The 16,373-nt window shown below is 39.0% G+C and overlaps 1 protein-coding gene across 1 annotated transcript in view; it reads right to left on the bottom strand.

Annotated features, from left to right (window-relative positions):
* Positions 1–16,373, bottom strand: part of si:dkey-11f4.7 (piezo-type mechanosensitive ion channel component 2) — a 293,659-nt gene that overhangs the window by 52,594 nt on the left and 224,692 nt on the right. The window contains 6 exon segments of the mRNA XM_052605318.1: positions 2,525–2,783; positions 4,534–4,749; positions 4,894–5,013; positions 14,527–14,720; positions 15,544–15,710; positions 16,162–16,230. Of these exon segments, the coding sequence (XP_052461278.1) occupies positions 2,525–2,783; positions 4,534–4,749; positions 4,894–5,013; positions 14,527–14,720; positions 15,544–15,710; positions 16,162–16,230 (1,025 nt within the window).

Here is a 16,373-nt window from a genome sequence, read left to right as displayed (position 1 = left end):
TTAAACCAATCAGCGAGCTCGAATAGTGGAAGCATAGTATCAGTTTAATAGTTATTTTTTTGTTATTTAATTATACATATGAAATAGTGTTATTATGTTAAGACTTATACATTTTTACATATAGAACAATATTATTGTTTCTTTTAATAGTAATTGCAATACCACCGCGACCCACTAGGGGCCGCAGACCACAGGTTGAAAACCACTGATCTAGAGTATGATTTCAACAATGAGTAGGACCTGACACATGTTGTGTAACGCTAAAAGAGTTCAAAATGTATCTTTTTCATTATCAAATTGGATATTAAAATCACCAAGAACTAAAACTTTATCTGCATCCACCACTAACTTGCAAATAAATACATTTGAATACATTCTGTATGGTGCCCTGGTGGCCTGTATACAGTAGCTAGTAGATTTATCATTAACACTTGTTTCTTTGGATAATGTTATATGAAGCACCATTACTTCAAACAATTTATACCTGAAGCCCGCCCTCTCAGAAATGCTGAAAATTAAATTGTAGCAACACCTCCCCCTTTACCTTATGGATTCGGCTCATGTGTATATAAGTAATCTGTTGGGTAGAATCATTTAAAATGATGTAATCATTAGGTTTAAGCCAGGTTTCTTTAAAACAGAGCACACCTAATGAAAGTGAAAAAAAAAAAAAAAATGTGACGTGATATCCAGCCAAATATGGTGACCCGTGCTCCAAAGTGCACACACATACCGTGAACACACACCCGGAGCAGTGGGCTGCCAATTATGCTGCTGCACCTGTGGAGCAGTTGGGGGTTTGGTGCCTTGCTCAAGGGCACCTCAGTCGTGGTATTGCCGGCTTGAGACTCGAACCCACAACCTTAGGGTTAGGAGTCAATCTCTCTAAACATTAGGCCAAAACTTAAAAGAGAGGGAGCATCTGCTGAAACTGAACCCATCTAGGTTATGATCAGTGATCATATCATTTAGAAAAAGTGCTTTGTAGAAAGAGACCTGATATTCAATAAGCCAAGCTTCATAATTTGTTTAACCGTATTAAATCTGTTTTTATTTTTTATTTGTTGAAAATCAATCAAATTGTTACTCTTAAATTCAGGAAACAGACACAGTCTCTATAGTGTGATATCTAGGTGAAAGTGTCTCTATGTGCTGAGAATTAATTGATTTATGTTGCATGAGGCAGCTAGCAGATGATCAGATTAGCCAGTCTGTCTGCTTCCTGACCTGGGCCCCAGTTAGTAAAGTACAAACTCTAAGACTATGTGCCATATTTCTAGAGAGAAGAGCGCACCCCAGGAGGGATGAAGACCATCTCTTTTCAACAGGTCAGGTCTGCCCCAAAAACATGTCGAATTGCCTATGAAACCTGTTATTCTGCAGGCACCACTTAGACATCCAGCCACTGATTGATGACAATCTGCTATGTATCTCATCACCACGGTAAGCAGGGAGGGGACCAGAGCATATTACAGTGTCTGAGATTGTACCTGCAAGTTCACACACCTCTTGTTATTGGTAGTGATGTCCAACTGGCGAAGTCAAACATCATTAGCACCGGTGTGAATAACAAGTTTACTGAATTTACTTTTAGCATTAGACAGCATTTTTAAAAGATGCAAGAAATTGCAAATGATTGCAAAAAAGATGTCAGGTGCTCTGGCTCTCAGTTGACTATGGTGGCTGGTGTCTCTATTTTCATGTTCTGTATAATAAAATAACCAATAATTAGAGCACTTTCATCAGGTTTCTCAGTGGGTGTGTCACTATGGGCAGAACCTGTCTGACACCTGTACAGACACTTATAGTTTGGCAGGATTGGTATTCTTGGTCTCATAAGCGTTGTTGTCTGCAGCATCGAGAGTAGCTTTTAATAAGGACATCTCTGGTTACTTGACTGTAACCCTGTTCCCTGAAAAAGCGGACAAAGGTATAACCTGGTGTGGCCATTTCACATCTGTTTATAATCCCGCAGGTGCAGCTAATCAAATGATGTCACCCACTGAGGTTATTTAAGCCAATTCTTGGTGTGTTTGACACACATGCTTGACAACCAGTCAAACAAATAATGTTCTCTTATGCATTATTGAAATGCAGCATCTCATTCCCCCTTTTTCAGGGAACAGGGTAAAAGTCAAGTAACTCAAGACATTATCATTTAGGTGATACTGTTTTACCCTTAATAAAAAATCTGTTGTGTCTGTAGGGTTTTAATTTTTCTGGTTGCATTTTATTGCTGAAGCTGTGGTCCACAAAGGATATGTATGATCTCATTGTGAAGGGGTACCAATCAAGAAATAGGTACAGAAGTATTTCTAAAACATTAGTTATGTTATGGAATACTGTGGAGCCTATCATCATCATGTGGAGATGATGGGGCACCACTCAAATTTTGGATTATTGGCAAAAAAAAAAGAAAAAAAAATTGTATTTCCAAACTGCTTCCGCATAGCTGGCCTGAGAATATGTTATGGTTGACCCAATCATTTGAAACATCAGCCGTAGCACATGTGAAGAGTCTGACCTGTGTGTAGATAATTGCTGTCATCCAGAAGCGCTTTGTTGGCCGTGGCACTGACAGCATAGCCCAAAGGAAGATGAGGATTGGCAGGAAGAGTGTTAGTAGAGAGGCAGATACCATGTGATTTAAGATAATCACAAAGTAACAAAACATCTCTGATTGAGACTCCATTAAATTGTAGAGAGCAAAGATGAGACGCACACCACAAGGTAATGAAGAGTAGAATCTCTCAGACTCCTCAATCTCCGGAATATCACATATTCTGCATGAAGGAAGTGAAAACAGAAATGTGAACTAATGGACTGTGAAACAGGAAGTACAATAATGGGCAATTAAACATAATATTTTTAGAAATACATCTTTCAGATATATATATATATATATGTATATATATATATATATATATATATATATATATATATATATATATATATAATACATAAAATAAAATATTTAAATAAAAATGAAGGTATATACACAGGGCAACAATAAGTTAAGGAAGATTGGGAATGTGGGTTGCTCATGTGTTTTACCCTTTAAATAAAGCCACACAAAGTCTTGGCTACTGACTGTTCTTAAGAAAGACTGGTTAGTGTGGACCATGCCTCAATCCCAAAAGCTTTCATAGGACTAAATACTGGTCTCTCCCTAGGAGTTGATATCCTCCAAAGATCTCTCTGAGAACACAATGGGCAATACTTAATGAGGTGGCAAACAGTAAACATTCTCTATGATACTCTACAACAGGGGTCTCCAACAATGCTTCTGGAGAGCTACCTTCCTCCAGACTTTAGTTCCAACATTGCTCCAACACACCTGTTTGTAATTTTTAAGCAAACCTGGGGCCTGTTTCATAAAACAAGTTTACCAAATAAGCCAGGTTTATTTCAGTTAGTCTGATATATTGACAGTTGATTTGGTTCAAAATAAGTCAGACTAACTGAAATAAGCCTTGCTGATTTGGTAAACTTGTTTTTTGAAACAGGCCCATGAACACCTTACTTCACTGGTACAGCTGTGTATGAGCTGAACTCTACCTTTCCAGGAGCAGGTTTGAAGGACATTGCTCTACAAATTGTGTTCTCTATCCAAAACAAAACGACCTAACTAACTTAACCAAATAAAACAAGTTTTCAACATTATTGCACTCTGTTCATTGCCCAATCAATGCTGTTTTGCATCAATGAGTGACTGGGTACAGATCTCTCTCCATCCATGTCTAAAGTATTTGTTCACATATCTGGGATAGCACGAGGGTGAGTTGATAATGATGTTACGCCTGCCTCTTTGCCCCCTGCTGGCTCTGCTACACACTACAGATGTTAATTAAGCAACAGGTGTATTCAATCCTTGAGTAACTCACTAGAGTATAAAGACTTGGAATGTGAGGTGGCTAGCTTTGCCCTCACTTCTCCCAACTTTGTCATTTGTACATTTTTATTTTCTCATTAATCATCCCTTTGCTATATTTGTTTATTTAATAACCACACGCGTGTGTTCTATTGTTTCCCTAGACGTTGGTTTGCTTTGAATTGTTTATTTGGTTTGATAATAAATTGCTGTATTGTTGAAGAATTTGAATCTGCCTCTTTTATGTTGCGGTCTACGAGCCAGCCGTAACAATGAACATTTAAATTTTTTGACGAACTATTCATTTTAAGGAGCACACAATTAAGCAAGCATGCAAGTGTTTAAAGGTTACCTGGCAGTAAGACAGAAAGTGTGTAGTTGACTTTGTATTTGTAGTTATATAGTAAAGTATCATTCAGTAGTATCATTTATAAGACATCTATGCCTCTGGTAATTTAAACATCACATAACATAAGGTTCAAATAGGTGAAACTGTGAAATAATAGTGGAGCTGATTCATCTGAAAGCAGCTCACAGAATAATCAGTCTAGCCAAAGAATAGACTGTTGATCCTTATTGATAAAGTCTAATCACCAAAAGTACTGTTTGTGTTTTTACCATGACAGTGGAAATACATCCATGCATGCGTGTACACATCTCACTTGTTAAGCAGCAATTCACTGGCAGTTAGTGCTCTGGTCTCTTTACTGAGCATTCTGGGCTCTTGAAACTCCTCATTTTTTGTGTTGTGCAGAGTATTCATTCCTGGAAATTCTGGCAGCACAAAGTTTGGTGTATTTTCTTCATTGGTGCATCCCTCTTTCACCTTTTCAAATTTATCACCATGATCTTTCAGCTCTTTATTTTCATCGGAATCTCTGAAGAAAATTGTTAACAACGGAAATTTAGTTGTGTGCATATAGAAACTGTTAATATAACCGTTAATATATATATATATATATATATATATATATATATATATATATATATATATATATATATATATATACTGTGATCTTTACTCTGGCATGACATCTCTACTTTGGCAGCACTGGGCCACACCAACTTCAGCAAGGTCCAAGGCATCCAAGTCTTCTTGAGTTGACTGGCGTGTTATTAGAAGAGTGTCATCAGTCTGGCAGCTAAAAAACACATACAAATGTAAATTAAAAATGAGTGTTAGCAAAACATTTTATTTTCATAAGATTGCATATTTCAGAGTAATGCAGCAAAACATAATTCTTAATAATGCCTTGTTTCATCAATAATGTTTTATTGTCTAAAATAATGATAAATAATCATACCAACAGTTAAAATATTTAAAGATATGTAGTTATTAAACAGTATGTTTATTTTTAACGTGATGAAGACCTTGTTGCAATTCATTCTAAAAGTTTTTTAAGGCATTAGGCATGTATTAACCTTTGTGTGTTGTTCAAATTCAATACCCTTTGATTATGTTCGTGATGAAAACATCCACTGAATTAAACTGCTGTATAAATGTATCTCATATATATATATATATATATATATATATATATATATATATATATATATATATATATATATATATATATATATACACACACACACACTCAACTGAAGGATTATTAGGAACACCATACTAATGCTGTGTTTGAGCCCCTTTCGCCTTCAGCACTGCCTTAATTCTACGTGGCATTGATTCAACAAGATGCTGAAAGCATTCTTTAGAAATGTTGGCCCATATTTATAGGATAGCATCTTTTGCAGTTGATGGAGAATTGTGGGATGCACATCCAGGGCATAAAAGCTCCCGTTCCACCACATCCCAAAGATGCTCTATTTGGTTGAGATCTGGTGACTGTGGGGGCCATTTTAGTACAGTGAACTCATTGTCATGTTCAAGAAACCAATTTGAAATGATTCGAGCTTTGTGACATGGTGCATTATCCTGCTGGAAGTAGCCATCAGAGGAAGGGTACATGGTGGTCATAAAGGGATAGACATGGTCAGAAACAATGATCAGGTAGACTGTGGCATTTAAATGATGCCCAATTGGCACTATATGGCACCACAATTGGTTTGACAGGGAGCCAGTGCAGTGTTGACAGGACCTGGCTAATATGGTCATACTTCCTGGTTATAGTAAGAACTCTTGCTGCTGCATTTTGGACTAGCTGTAGTTTGTTTACTAAGCGTGCAGAACAACCACCCAATAAAACATTACAATAATCTAACCTTTAGGTCATAAATGCATGGATTAACATTTCTGCATTTAACATTGAGAGCATAGGCCGTAATTTAGATATATTTTTGAGATAGAAAAATGCAGTTTTACAAATGCTAGAAACGTGACTTTCTAAGGAAAGATTGCTATCAAATAGCACACCTAGGTTCCTAACTGATGACGAAGAATTGATAGAGCAGCCATCAAGTCTTAGACAGTGTTCTAGGTTTTTACATGCAGAGTTTTTAGATCCTATAGTTAATGTCTCTGTTTTTTCAGAATTACGCAGTAAGAAATTACTTGTCATCCAGTTTTTTTATATCGACTATGCATTCCATTCATTTTTGCAAATTGGTTTCAGCGGGCAGCAAAGAAATAAAGAGTTGAGTATCATCAGCATAACAATGAAAGCTAACATCATGTTTCCTGATGATATCTTCCAAGGGTAACATGTAAAGCGTGAAGAGTAGCGGCCCTAGTACTGAGCCTTGAGGTACTCCATACTGCACTTGTGATCAATATGATACTTCTTCATTCACTGCTATGAATTGATGGCGGTCATATAAGTATGATTTAAACTGTGCTAATGCACTTGCATTAATGCCAACAAAGTGTTCAAGTCTATGCTAAAATATGTTGTGGTCAATAGTCAAGTCAAGGCAAGTCACCTTTATTTATATAGCACTTTAAACAAATTACATTGCGTCAAAGCAACTGAACAACATTCATTAGGAAAACAGTGTGTCAATGCAAAATGACAGTTAAAGGCAGTTCATCATTGAATTCAGTGATGTCATCTCTGTTCAATTTAAATAGTGTCTGTGCATTATTTTCAATAAAATCAACGATATCGCTGTAGATGAAGTGACCCCAGCTAAGCAAGGCAGAGGTGACAGCGGCAAGGAACCAACACTCTATCGGTGACAGAAAGGAAATAAAACCTTGGGAGAAACCAGGCTCAGTTGGGGGGCCAGTTCTCCTCTGACCAGATGAAACCTGGTCAGAGGAGTTCAATCCCAGGCTGCAGCAAAGTCAGATTGTGCAGAAGAATCATCTGTTTCTTGTTGTCTTGTCCCAGTGGTTGTCTAAGACAAGGTCTTTACAGGGGATCTGTATATGGGGCTCTAGTTAGTGAATAGTGTCAAACGCAGCACTAAGATCCAATAACACTAGATATACAACCACGATCAGATGATGAGAGCAGGTCATTTGTAACTTTTAGGAGAGCAGTCTCAGTACTATGATACGGTCTAAATCCTGACTGGAAATCCTCACAGATACCATTTTTCTCTAAAAGGAATATTGTGATGAATGGGGAGGGGCCGAGAGACGTGGGAACAGGAGCGAGACCAGTGGAGTGATTGGAAATGAGCGACACCTGCTCAACCCACCGGTCTCGAGTCCCATGGAGGAGATGGAAGGATATAAAACAGGAGCAACGACAGTGATGGACGAGAGAGTACCAGGCCAGGACTTTATTTTGTATTTGGTTTTTATTTGTGCGCATCAGTCATCCGTGAGGGGCCGTTTTGTCGTTATTTTGTAATTAAAGTTTCTATTTGATTGTCCACCGGTTCCCGCCTCCTCCTTCCCGTGATCATGGAGTTTATATTGTTACAAATATATTTGTGAGGATACTACCTTTTCTAGTATCTTGGACAGAAAAGGGATGTTCGAGATCAGTCTATAATTAACTAGTTCTTTGGGGTCAAGTTGTGTTTTTTTAATGAGAGGCTTAAATAACAGCCAGTTTGAAGGTTTTGGGGACATATCCTAATGACAATGAGGATTTAATAATAGTCAGAAGAGGATCTATGACTTCTGGAAGCACCCCTTTTAGGAGCTTAGTAAATGCAATGCTGCTTATCTAAAATATTTAGTTGATGGAACTCTTGGGTCCCTAAATCTTTGATCAGGTTGATCCATTTTAAAATTAATAATTTCAAATTTTGCAATGTTGTGCTTATTCATTTTTATTTATTTAAATGGACTGATTTCATATATCATATACATTGTATGATATCATAAATGAAAACAATTAAGTCAACTACTAATATAAATGAAATGTAACTTGCTGATAGGAGATCCGCAGTTGTGAAGGTTTGTATATATTCTATTTTGACAACCAAAAAGATGAAGTTGAATGAATATTGATTTATCTAATCCACACAAGCAGAAGGGACAAGACTGAGACTCAAACTCAAGTCCCCATGAACACAACAGCTCTTTACATGTTGCTTAACTTAAAGCTGCAGCTGCATGTGGGCTGACAGTCAATGCATCAGTATGGATATTCACTGTATATCCATACTGGAAGCCCCAGGGCCCAAAGATGGAGGGGGCCTGTGATTGGCAGTGAAGGAATGGAAAAGATTGATTGATTGGTGATCGGGAGCACCCAAACTTTTCTGAACCGATTGCTGAAACCTACCATACCGCCCACACAGTGCTGTTATTAAGCCCAATGTATACTTTATTTTTTCTTTTTATGCATACTATTTCACTTGACAGGTGCTCGACACATGCACTCTAGAAAGTTCCTCTTCAGGAACTCGAGCTGTGTCGAGAATGTTTGGGGAATGCCTCCAGCATGACGTCTCTGAATAACATGTGTAATCAATCCAATGGATGGGCGAGACCATAGGCGGGTGACGTCAGAGAACAGGAAGCATAAAAGCATGAGCGGCGAAGCCGGCAGCAGGCTTTCTGTTTTCAGCAAGCGCTCTCTGTGTGAGTCTTATTCAGTGTCATTTGTTCACTGATAAACTCCATTTGTCAAAGCTTTAATCAAGAGAAGTTTAGGGCGAGAGCAGGCAGCGTTCAGGCTGTGTGTTTTCCCTGCCAGCAAAAAAAAAAAAAAGCTAAAGACACACGCAGCTCATGTGTTGTCTGCTTGAAAGTGAAGCGCGCAGTGTCAGCTAAGGAGGGAGCCTTCACTGGCATTGCTCGCGTTGCCAGCCCCGCTGTCGCCGAGGCAGAGCGGTGGTATGCTCGTGGGTTTCGATTTCGGATCTGCTGGAAGGAATGTAGACGGACTAGTTTCTATCTTTTTCCTTAATCACCAGATCCGGCGCCCACTCTCAGGGGATTGGAAGCCCGTGTTTGTGGTACTTTCTCCCGGGTGAGAGGGCGTGTCGCATTGCCCATCTTTTTCTGGGGAGATTGACGTGGAAGACGTTGATGAGCTTCCCAGTTGCACAAGCGTCAGTTGCACAAGCACCAGTTACACAAGCATATCATGCCTAATATTATAATAAGCAGCATTAATGAGGAGTGGAGCTTGCGCAGTCGACCCCCGGGTGCTGATTTAGCTTTTCTTGCTGTTAAGCACTCCAATCTCGCCAGTCACGCTCTGAGTAGTGTGTCCGTGCATGCAATCTTGTTGTTGCGGTCGCACTGTTGCTGAGGCACGGCGCCGACTGCGGTCGTAGGAATGGCACATGATCTGGCGAACGGTTTGGAAGACCGCGCTGCGGTTTCTTCACCGTCTGAGGCAGAGCTTGCTGCAGCATTCATCTTTCTCTGAGGAGATTGATGTTGTTTGTGTGACTGAGTGGCAAATGCTTTTTTATACTGTTTCGTTTTCATGTGAGTTTTTCTGCACCAGACCGTGTTGACTTGTCTGGTAGTTGACTACATTTAATTCTGATGAAGAAAATGACATTTATCTGACTATGTGAAGTTAGATGTACAGGGGCTCTTGGGATGTAATCTCTTGTGTGAGAACATGTGTTCACTTCTCTTTCTCTGTGGAAGTTTAGTCAGTCAGGGGCTGCTGGGCAGAGCAGTCCCAACTGTGTTCCAGCCCCTCATGCCAGGGGTGTCACTTTTGTTCTTCTAGATATGCTAGAGTCAGAGTGGCACTCCACAGCCGGAGGCTTCTAGTGGAAAGCGGTTCTGCGGACCGTCGTTTTCACTGGATAGCCTTCATCATAACGTCCTGACACCTAAGGCCAAGGACGTTTTGAGGGCCAGCTCCCTCTGGGCAAGAGTGGTGTACACTGCATTACACAGTGCCCGTCTCTCCTCAGTCCCCTCAGGAGATCGTTCTGCCAACCCTGCCAGTGTTCCAGGGTGCAGTGATCTCCAGCGAGCACTTCTCTCAGCTACGGCCTGGAAACGTAGCTGTGCTAAGAGGCTCGCTACCTCTACGGAGGTCTCTAGAGCAGCTAGTACAGGTTGTCTCCTGCTGGTCCGCCACTTCAGGGCTGCGAGCTAGTGGCTCTAGGCGCACCAGAGGCCAGTCTCACGAGACTGGTTCCCTTAGGAGGTCACATGGCAGTGTGGGAGCCCCTGCCAACTGTGCTTCATGGGGTCCTTCCCCAAGCAGGCTCTGGGTTAGTCTTCCTAGCAGATAACGTGGGTCTGAGGACTGTCATTTTTAGGAGACTTCAGCTATGAGAGTCCTGATGTTGTGACTCAGGACCTCGGAGGGCAGGCTCCTCTGGAGAAGAGTAGTGTAAACCACGTTACACAGTGCCCATATCTGGTGTTGCAGGGTGCAGCGGTCGCTGGCGAGTGCTTTTCTCAGTTACCGCCCGGAAACGTAGCAGTGTTAAGAGGCATGTGACCTCCTGGGATGTTTCCGGAGCAGCCAGTTCGGCCATCTCCTGCCGGTGCGCCGCTTCAGGGCACCAAGCTAACTGCTCTGATAACACCAGAGATCAGTCTTAAGAGGCTGGTTCCCTTAGTAGACTATATGGCAGCGTGGAAACTACTGCCAAATGTGTATCAGTGTAATGGAACAGAAGTAGACTCTCTCTGAGGATGGAGGTCATCGAGGTGGTCCCTCCTCAGGTTGCAAAGTCCGGGTCCTACAGCTGGTACTTCACTATTCCGAGGAAGGATGAGGTGTTGTGTACTTTTTAGATCTGTGCTTTTTGAACCGCTCAGTCAGGGGACTGATGTTCAGCAAGCTTGCACAGGCCCAGTCCGAGGACTGGTGTGCCACTATCTATCAAAAAGATGCACTTATAATCGAGATCGGAAAGATACAAAAGAGGAGCGACGGCAGAGAAGACTGAGAGAGGCCCAGGTCTGGGTTTTATTTTGTGTTTTGGTTTTGTTTGTGCTTGGCAGTTGTCCGTGAGGGACTGTTGCGCTGTTTTGTGTTTATTTTATCATTTAAGCTTTATTTAAAGGTCCTTCTTCTTCCTGTGAATGTGAAGTTTTTATATTGTTACATATTACTTACGGCTTAATATTGCTTCCATATTTGTTAATAGTAATTAAGGTCAGTGTTAATGTAGTACTACATATTATCAGCAGATTTACAAGGGGGTACCTTCCTACCTGCCAGGTAGAAGAAAACAAGGCAAAGAGCCCAGGTGAAAATTCGAAGTAGCAAGGGTTAGCGGGTCTTATCAGTGAGTAACTGAGTCCTGTTCCTTTTCCAGGGGATACCGGGGGAGCGGCAGAGCTTGGAGACAATGGAGCTGAGGAGAATGGGGATCAGAATTCCGGAGCAACTAGCAGGTAGAAAATTGCAGGCAAGGGTCATATAAATAAACATACAATGTTTGAGACCAGACAAAGAAGGAGTGAGAGGAGTGCAAGGACATAGTGCTCCTGATAAGTGGAGACAGGTGCTGGTGATTAATAATCAGGGATTGGGAACTGATGAGCATGGTCGAAGGTGACTGTGGATCAGTAATCAGGGGACTGGGACCTTGTGAGCATGATTGGAGGTGACTGTCCCAAATGGGATATATCGCCCTCCGAAGGGTACTTCGGAGTGAAAACAATCATGGTCATCATATTGAAGGGTCGTTCCAAACCAATATACACACTGATACATACTTTGGGCTCTCGTGATCATTTGTGCAGATTCTTTGCATGATGATGGCACTTCCATGTGGTCATGCGATGATGACACAGAAGGGCACTTCAAGAAACAGTTGTTTGGTCCCCTACACCATTCAACGCTTCAAAGCTCTCACTCCGGAGGGTAAACCCTTTGAAGGGATAAAGGCATAGACATGTGCCCTTCCATATATAATGCAGGGTGTGAATCTCTGACACCTACACTATTACTTCCTGCATAGTTACTTGTTAAAAACGGACCATTATTCTAAAGCAGGGATAGGCAACGACAGTCCTGGACTGCCGCTGTCCTGAAAAATTTAGCTCTTACCCTAATCATACACACCTGAACAAGCTAAGCAAGGTCTTCAGGCTTACTAAGGCTACAGACAAGTGAAGATCTACTGTTCTGTACACTGTACAGTGTTACCGGTCATTTCTTTGTAAAGGCTGAGAAACCTGGGGTCTCATTTATAAATGTTGTGTATGCACAAAATGGGCATAGAAATATATGTACGCAATTTTTCACACATATATCATGATTTATAAAAAATATACTTGGTGTAAATATGACGGTACCATACGGACACTCTAGACCATACGTATGAACACTTTCTTGGAGTAAGAAAGGTAATGAAATAAACTTTGATTTTAAATCATGTTTTCATGTCAATATTCACATTTGCATTAAATACTGTAATTTTACAAACAACAAAATTATATAATTTTATTAAAAATACATAATTTTCCTGTGGTATGCTATGTTCTAATGACATAATAATTCATCTTCAAAATAAACTACAGAACACGTTATGTAAAATATTTTAGTTTTTAAATGATCAATGATGCACACTTCAATATTATAGTGGACACTGCTGGATTCGGTGGAACGGTCCGTTGTCCGGTATAGGACCAATGATAATAATTTACTGTACAACCACAGTTGCACTGAGATGTGGATGTCATGTGTAGGCATCCCAACAACATAATGAAAAATACCATTATATTTAAAGATATAACTAGGAGAAAATGAAAAGATTTGCAACTTTCCTTTTTAAAATATTTTGTCAGTGTCGTGCCGAATGAGACAATTGTATTTATACTGCAATAAAAATGGGCATATCTGTTTCCATTAGTAATAGCTAAAATCAGCAAAATTACATACATTTAATTTGATTAGATTTTTTTTTTAAACAACAGTTTTTTTTTACATATTTATTATAAAACATAACAAGGTTACTGTCCCTATCTCATATTTCCTTAATGTCTCTGTGTTAAACATGGTGTCATGTGCATGGTAATACGCATAGAAATGACATGCAGGTGAGGTTATGCATGGTAAAACTAGGTGTTGTAAGCTCCAAATATCGTTATTTCGGGGAGGAAATGAGGTGGAGATGCACGTATGCATAATCTTCCCATGATTGGGATTTATAAAGGGACTCTTGCACAGGTTCTGGCATATGCATGGTTATGTAAATCTGAGAACTTCTGAGCATACGCAAAATCTAGCTTTTGTGCCTAAATACTTCTACCAGTGTGCGGTTGAGAGCATCCTGACCAATTGCATTACAGTCGGGTATGGGAACTGCTCAGTGGCTGACCGCAAGGCACTGCAGAGGGTGGTGAAAACTGCCCAACACATCACAGGGACAACACTTCCTGCTTTTGAGGACATCCAGAGGAAACGCTGTCTACGTCGAGCTCGCAGCATTCTCAAGGACTACTCTCAGCCTGACCACAGACTGTTTAACCTCCTGCCCTCTGGGATTATTATTTCCATAATACTGCCTTATCTGTATATTTATTGTACATATTTTAGACCTTGTATATTCTGTACTTATTGCTTATTGCATTTCTGGTTAGATGCTTAATTGTGCTTACCTTACACATGCAGTGACAAAGTTGAATCTAATCATCTAATCTAGTCAAAATAAATTTTTAGGGTGAAATCTATGGAGAGTTTTATAAATGAGACCCCTGGCCGGGTATGGCTCACGAGCCATAGGTTCCCAACCACTGCTTACATTTATATTTGGTCATTTGGTAGATGCTTTTATCCGAAGTGACTTAAAACATTTAAGGAAAACAATAAGGTATTCATTATAAGATGGTAATAAACATGAGAAGTGCCCATTATATAAGTTTTCATAGTTCAAAACAATAAAATCTAGGAAAAGAAGATATTAAGGGAAATAAAAACATAGAAAATTTGAAATAATTATTTCATTTTACTTTATTTTTTTAGGAAGAAGTGACAGTTAGATGCACGCGGAAGAGATGAGTTTTCTTGAAACTTGTGAGGGTTTCAGCAGTCCAGATGGAGTTAGGTAGGTCATATCTAATAATTCATTATTTAGATATGAATATTGTTTAGTTACATAGAATCCAAATCTCCACTGAAATAACAAACTTTAATATTTAACAAACATTGAACATTACAGTATAATATTTATTCATCCCTTCATTCTTTCAATTTGTTTACACCTCAGGATAGTACCCAATGTTTGTTTTCCCATATTTCTCCCCATATACCTCTGTCAATCCATCCTGAGAGCATTAGATCCTGTAAGTGCTTTACAAAAATGTATATTATAATCATAATAATATAATATCATAACCATGTTTAATATTCTTGGCATACCTGGAAAGGCTGCTGCCCCATGATTGGACACTGTTGAGTTTGACATAGCCACGTTGGTGGCTGGTCATGGCTGGATGTGAGGTGATTATTTCTTGTATATCTTCTTTGGCTGTGTCCATTGATGCCTCTGTATTTTGTCTGGAGAGCCAGTTTTTGTAGAACTTATGAATACTGTCTTGAGAGACATCCCTGCCCTGAAAAATAAAAAAGAAGAAAATAATTTTTTTTTTTTTACTTAAATTATTTTAGAAAATAAATTAAAAGCCATCAAGTTGTTAAGTTGTGCCTACTGCAAGGAGCTGAAGGAGCTAGGAGACATGGGAAAATCCAGAACAATCAAACTTTATTTACAACAAATACAAATATTTACAGGAACATGCATATAGCACACAGGGATTGATGGTTAGATAGGATGCAGGACTCAGGAAAACATAGGGAACGAGACAAGGAAATTAATGAGACACAGCTGTAATCACGTGGAACTAAATGGGTACAGGAACAGGTAAACCAAATAAAGTCATGTGAGGGAGAAACTGGGGCAAGCAGGGAACATGGGAAGAAAAACGAGACACAGGACTGACGAAAGTCTAGATGCTTCACATTGTGGTCCACTCACTTCACTTGACCTTACCTTCCAATTTATATGAAAGAAATGGTGAAAGATCAAACAGCCCTCACTTACAGGAACAGTTGAATTAAAGTTTGCCATATTTCCAATAAAAAGTAGAAATCAGGGTGGGACGTACAATTTTTTTGTGTGTTTTCTTTAGATGACAGCATGAAAGTTGTAAAAATTAAGTAAATAAATATGAAGTAAGATTTCAGAGCATGGCATAGTGTGGAAACACACATTTTATTTTTATTAACCCTTTGCTACTTTCATCCCACGTTAATTAATTTTCTGTATGTTGGGTAATAAAGGCCAGAACCCTGTTTTATAATCATTATCTGAATAATCTTTCACATCATTGTAGGCAGGCAATGGAATAAATATAATTGGCAGATTACTGACATCACCTTGTTCTGTTGTATGATCAGTAGAGTTTTCTCAAAGTGAAGAACTTTAGAAATATCCAAGCTGTCTTTACAGAGTGACTTTAGACCAGATATTACATCTTCGGTAAGACAGAGAAGAAAAACCCAGAAAAATTTCACAGTGTCAAGTGTTCGCTTAAGTATGTGCCCTGTAAGAAAAGGAGAGAAAATAGTTTAAATATCAACAATTAAATGCATGTAGCTAAATATCTGCATTGAAGATCTGAAGATAAATATAAACTTTAAAATATTTCATTTCCAAACTGCACTAACTTGCTTATAGTCAAGTGAAGTTTTATAAATTATTTGAAATCAAGCTTTAGAGGGATCATAAAATGACATTTTACTGTACTATAAAACAGTACTTGTTTCAAATCTCGGAAAATTCTCAAATAAGTCAATACAGAAAGCAGCCAAAATTATGTAAAATATTGTTTAAAATGTGATATTTGCACACATACCAAAATAAATAAATAAATAAATAAACTTTATTTACATAAATAAAGGCAAGTAATCATGGCATTATCTTAGTCTCAGTCAAGTTTACTTTTATGGTCTGTAATTCATATTGGAGAATATTACATTTTTGAACAACGTTACCTTTTACTTCCTCTTCATTTTGACTGAACTCCTCCTGCTGCTCTTCACCAGGCTCCTCTTTTTCCATGCCTATGATATAACAATTGTTTAGTTTAGTTTATTAATTTATAACATTTCAAAACAACAGAAGTTGCAACCAAAGCTATACAGTTATTAAAACAAAAAATAATCTTAAAAATATTAAAACAGAATTAACACACTGGTTCAAAACC

This window comes from Carassius gibelio, chromosome A9 (genome assembly GCF_023724105.1).
Source record: "Carassius gibelio isolate Cgi1373 ecotype wild population from Czech Republic chromosome A9, carGib1.2-hapl.c, whole genome shotgun sequence".
Classification (NCBI taxonomy): Eukaryota; Metazoa; Chordata; class Actinopteri; order Cypriniformes; family Cyprinidae; genus Carassius; species Carassius gibelio.
This window is presented reverse-complemented; position numbering and strand designations above follow the sequence as displayed.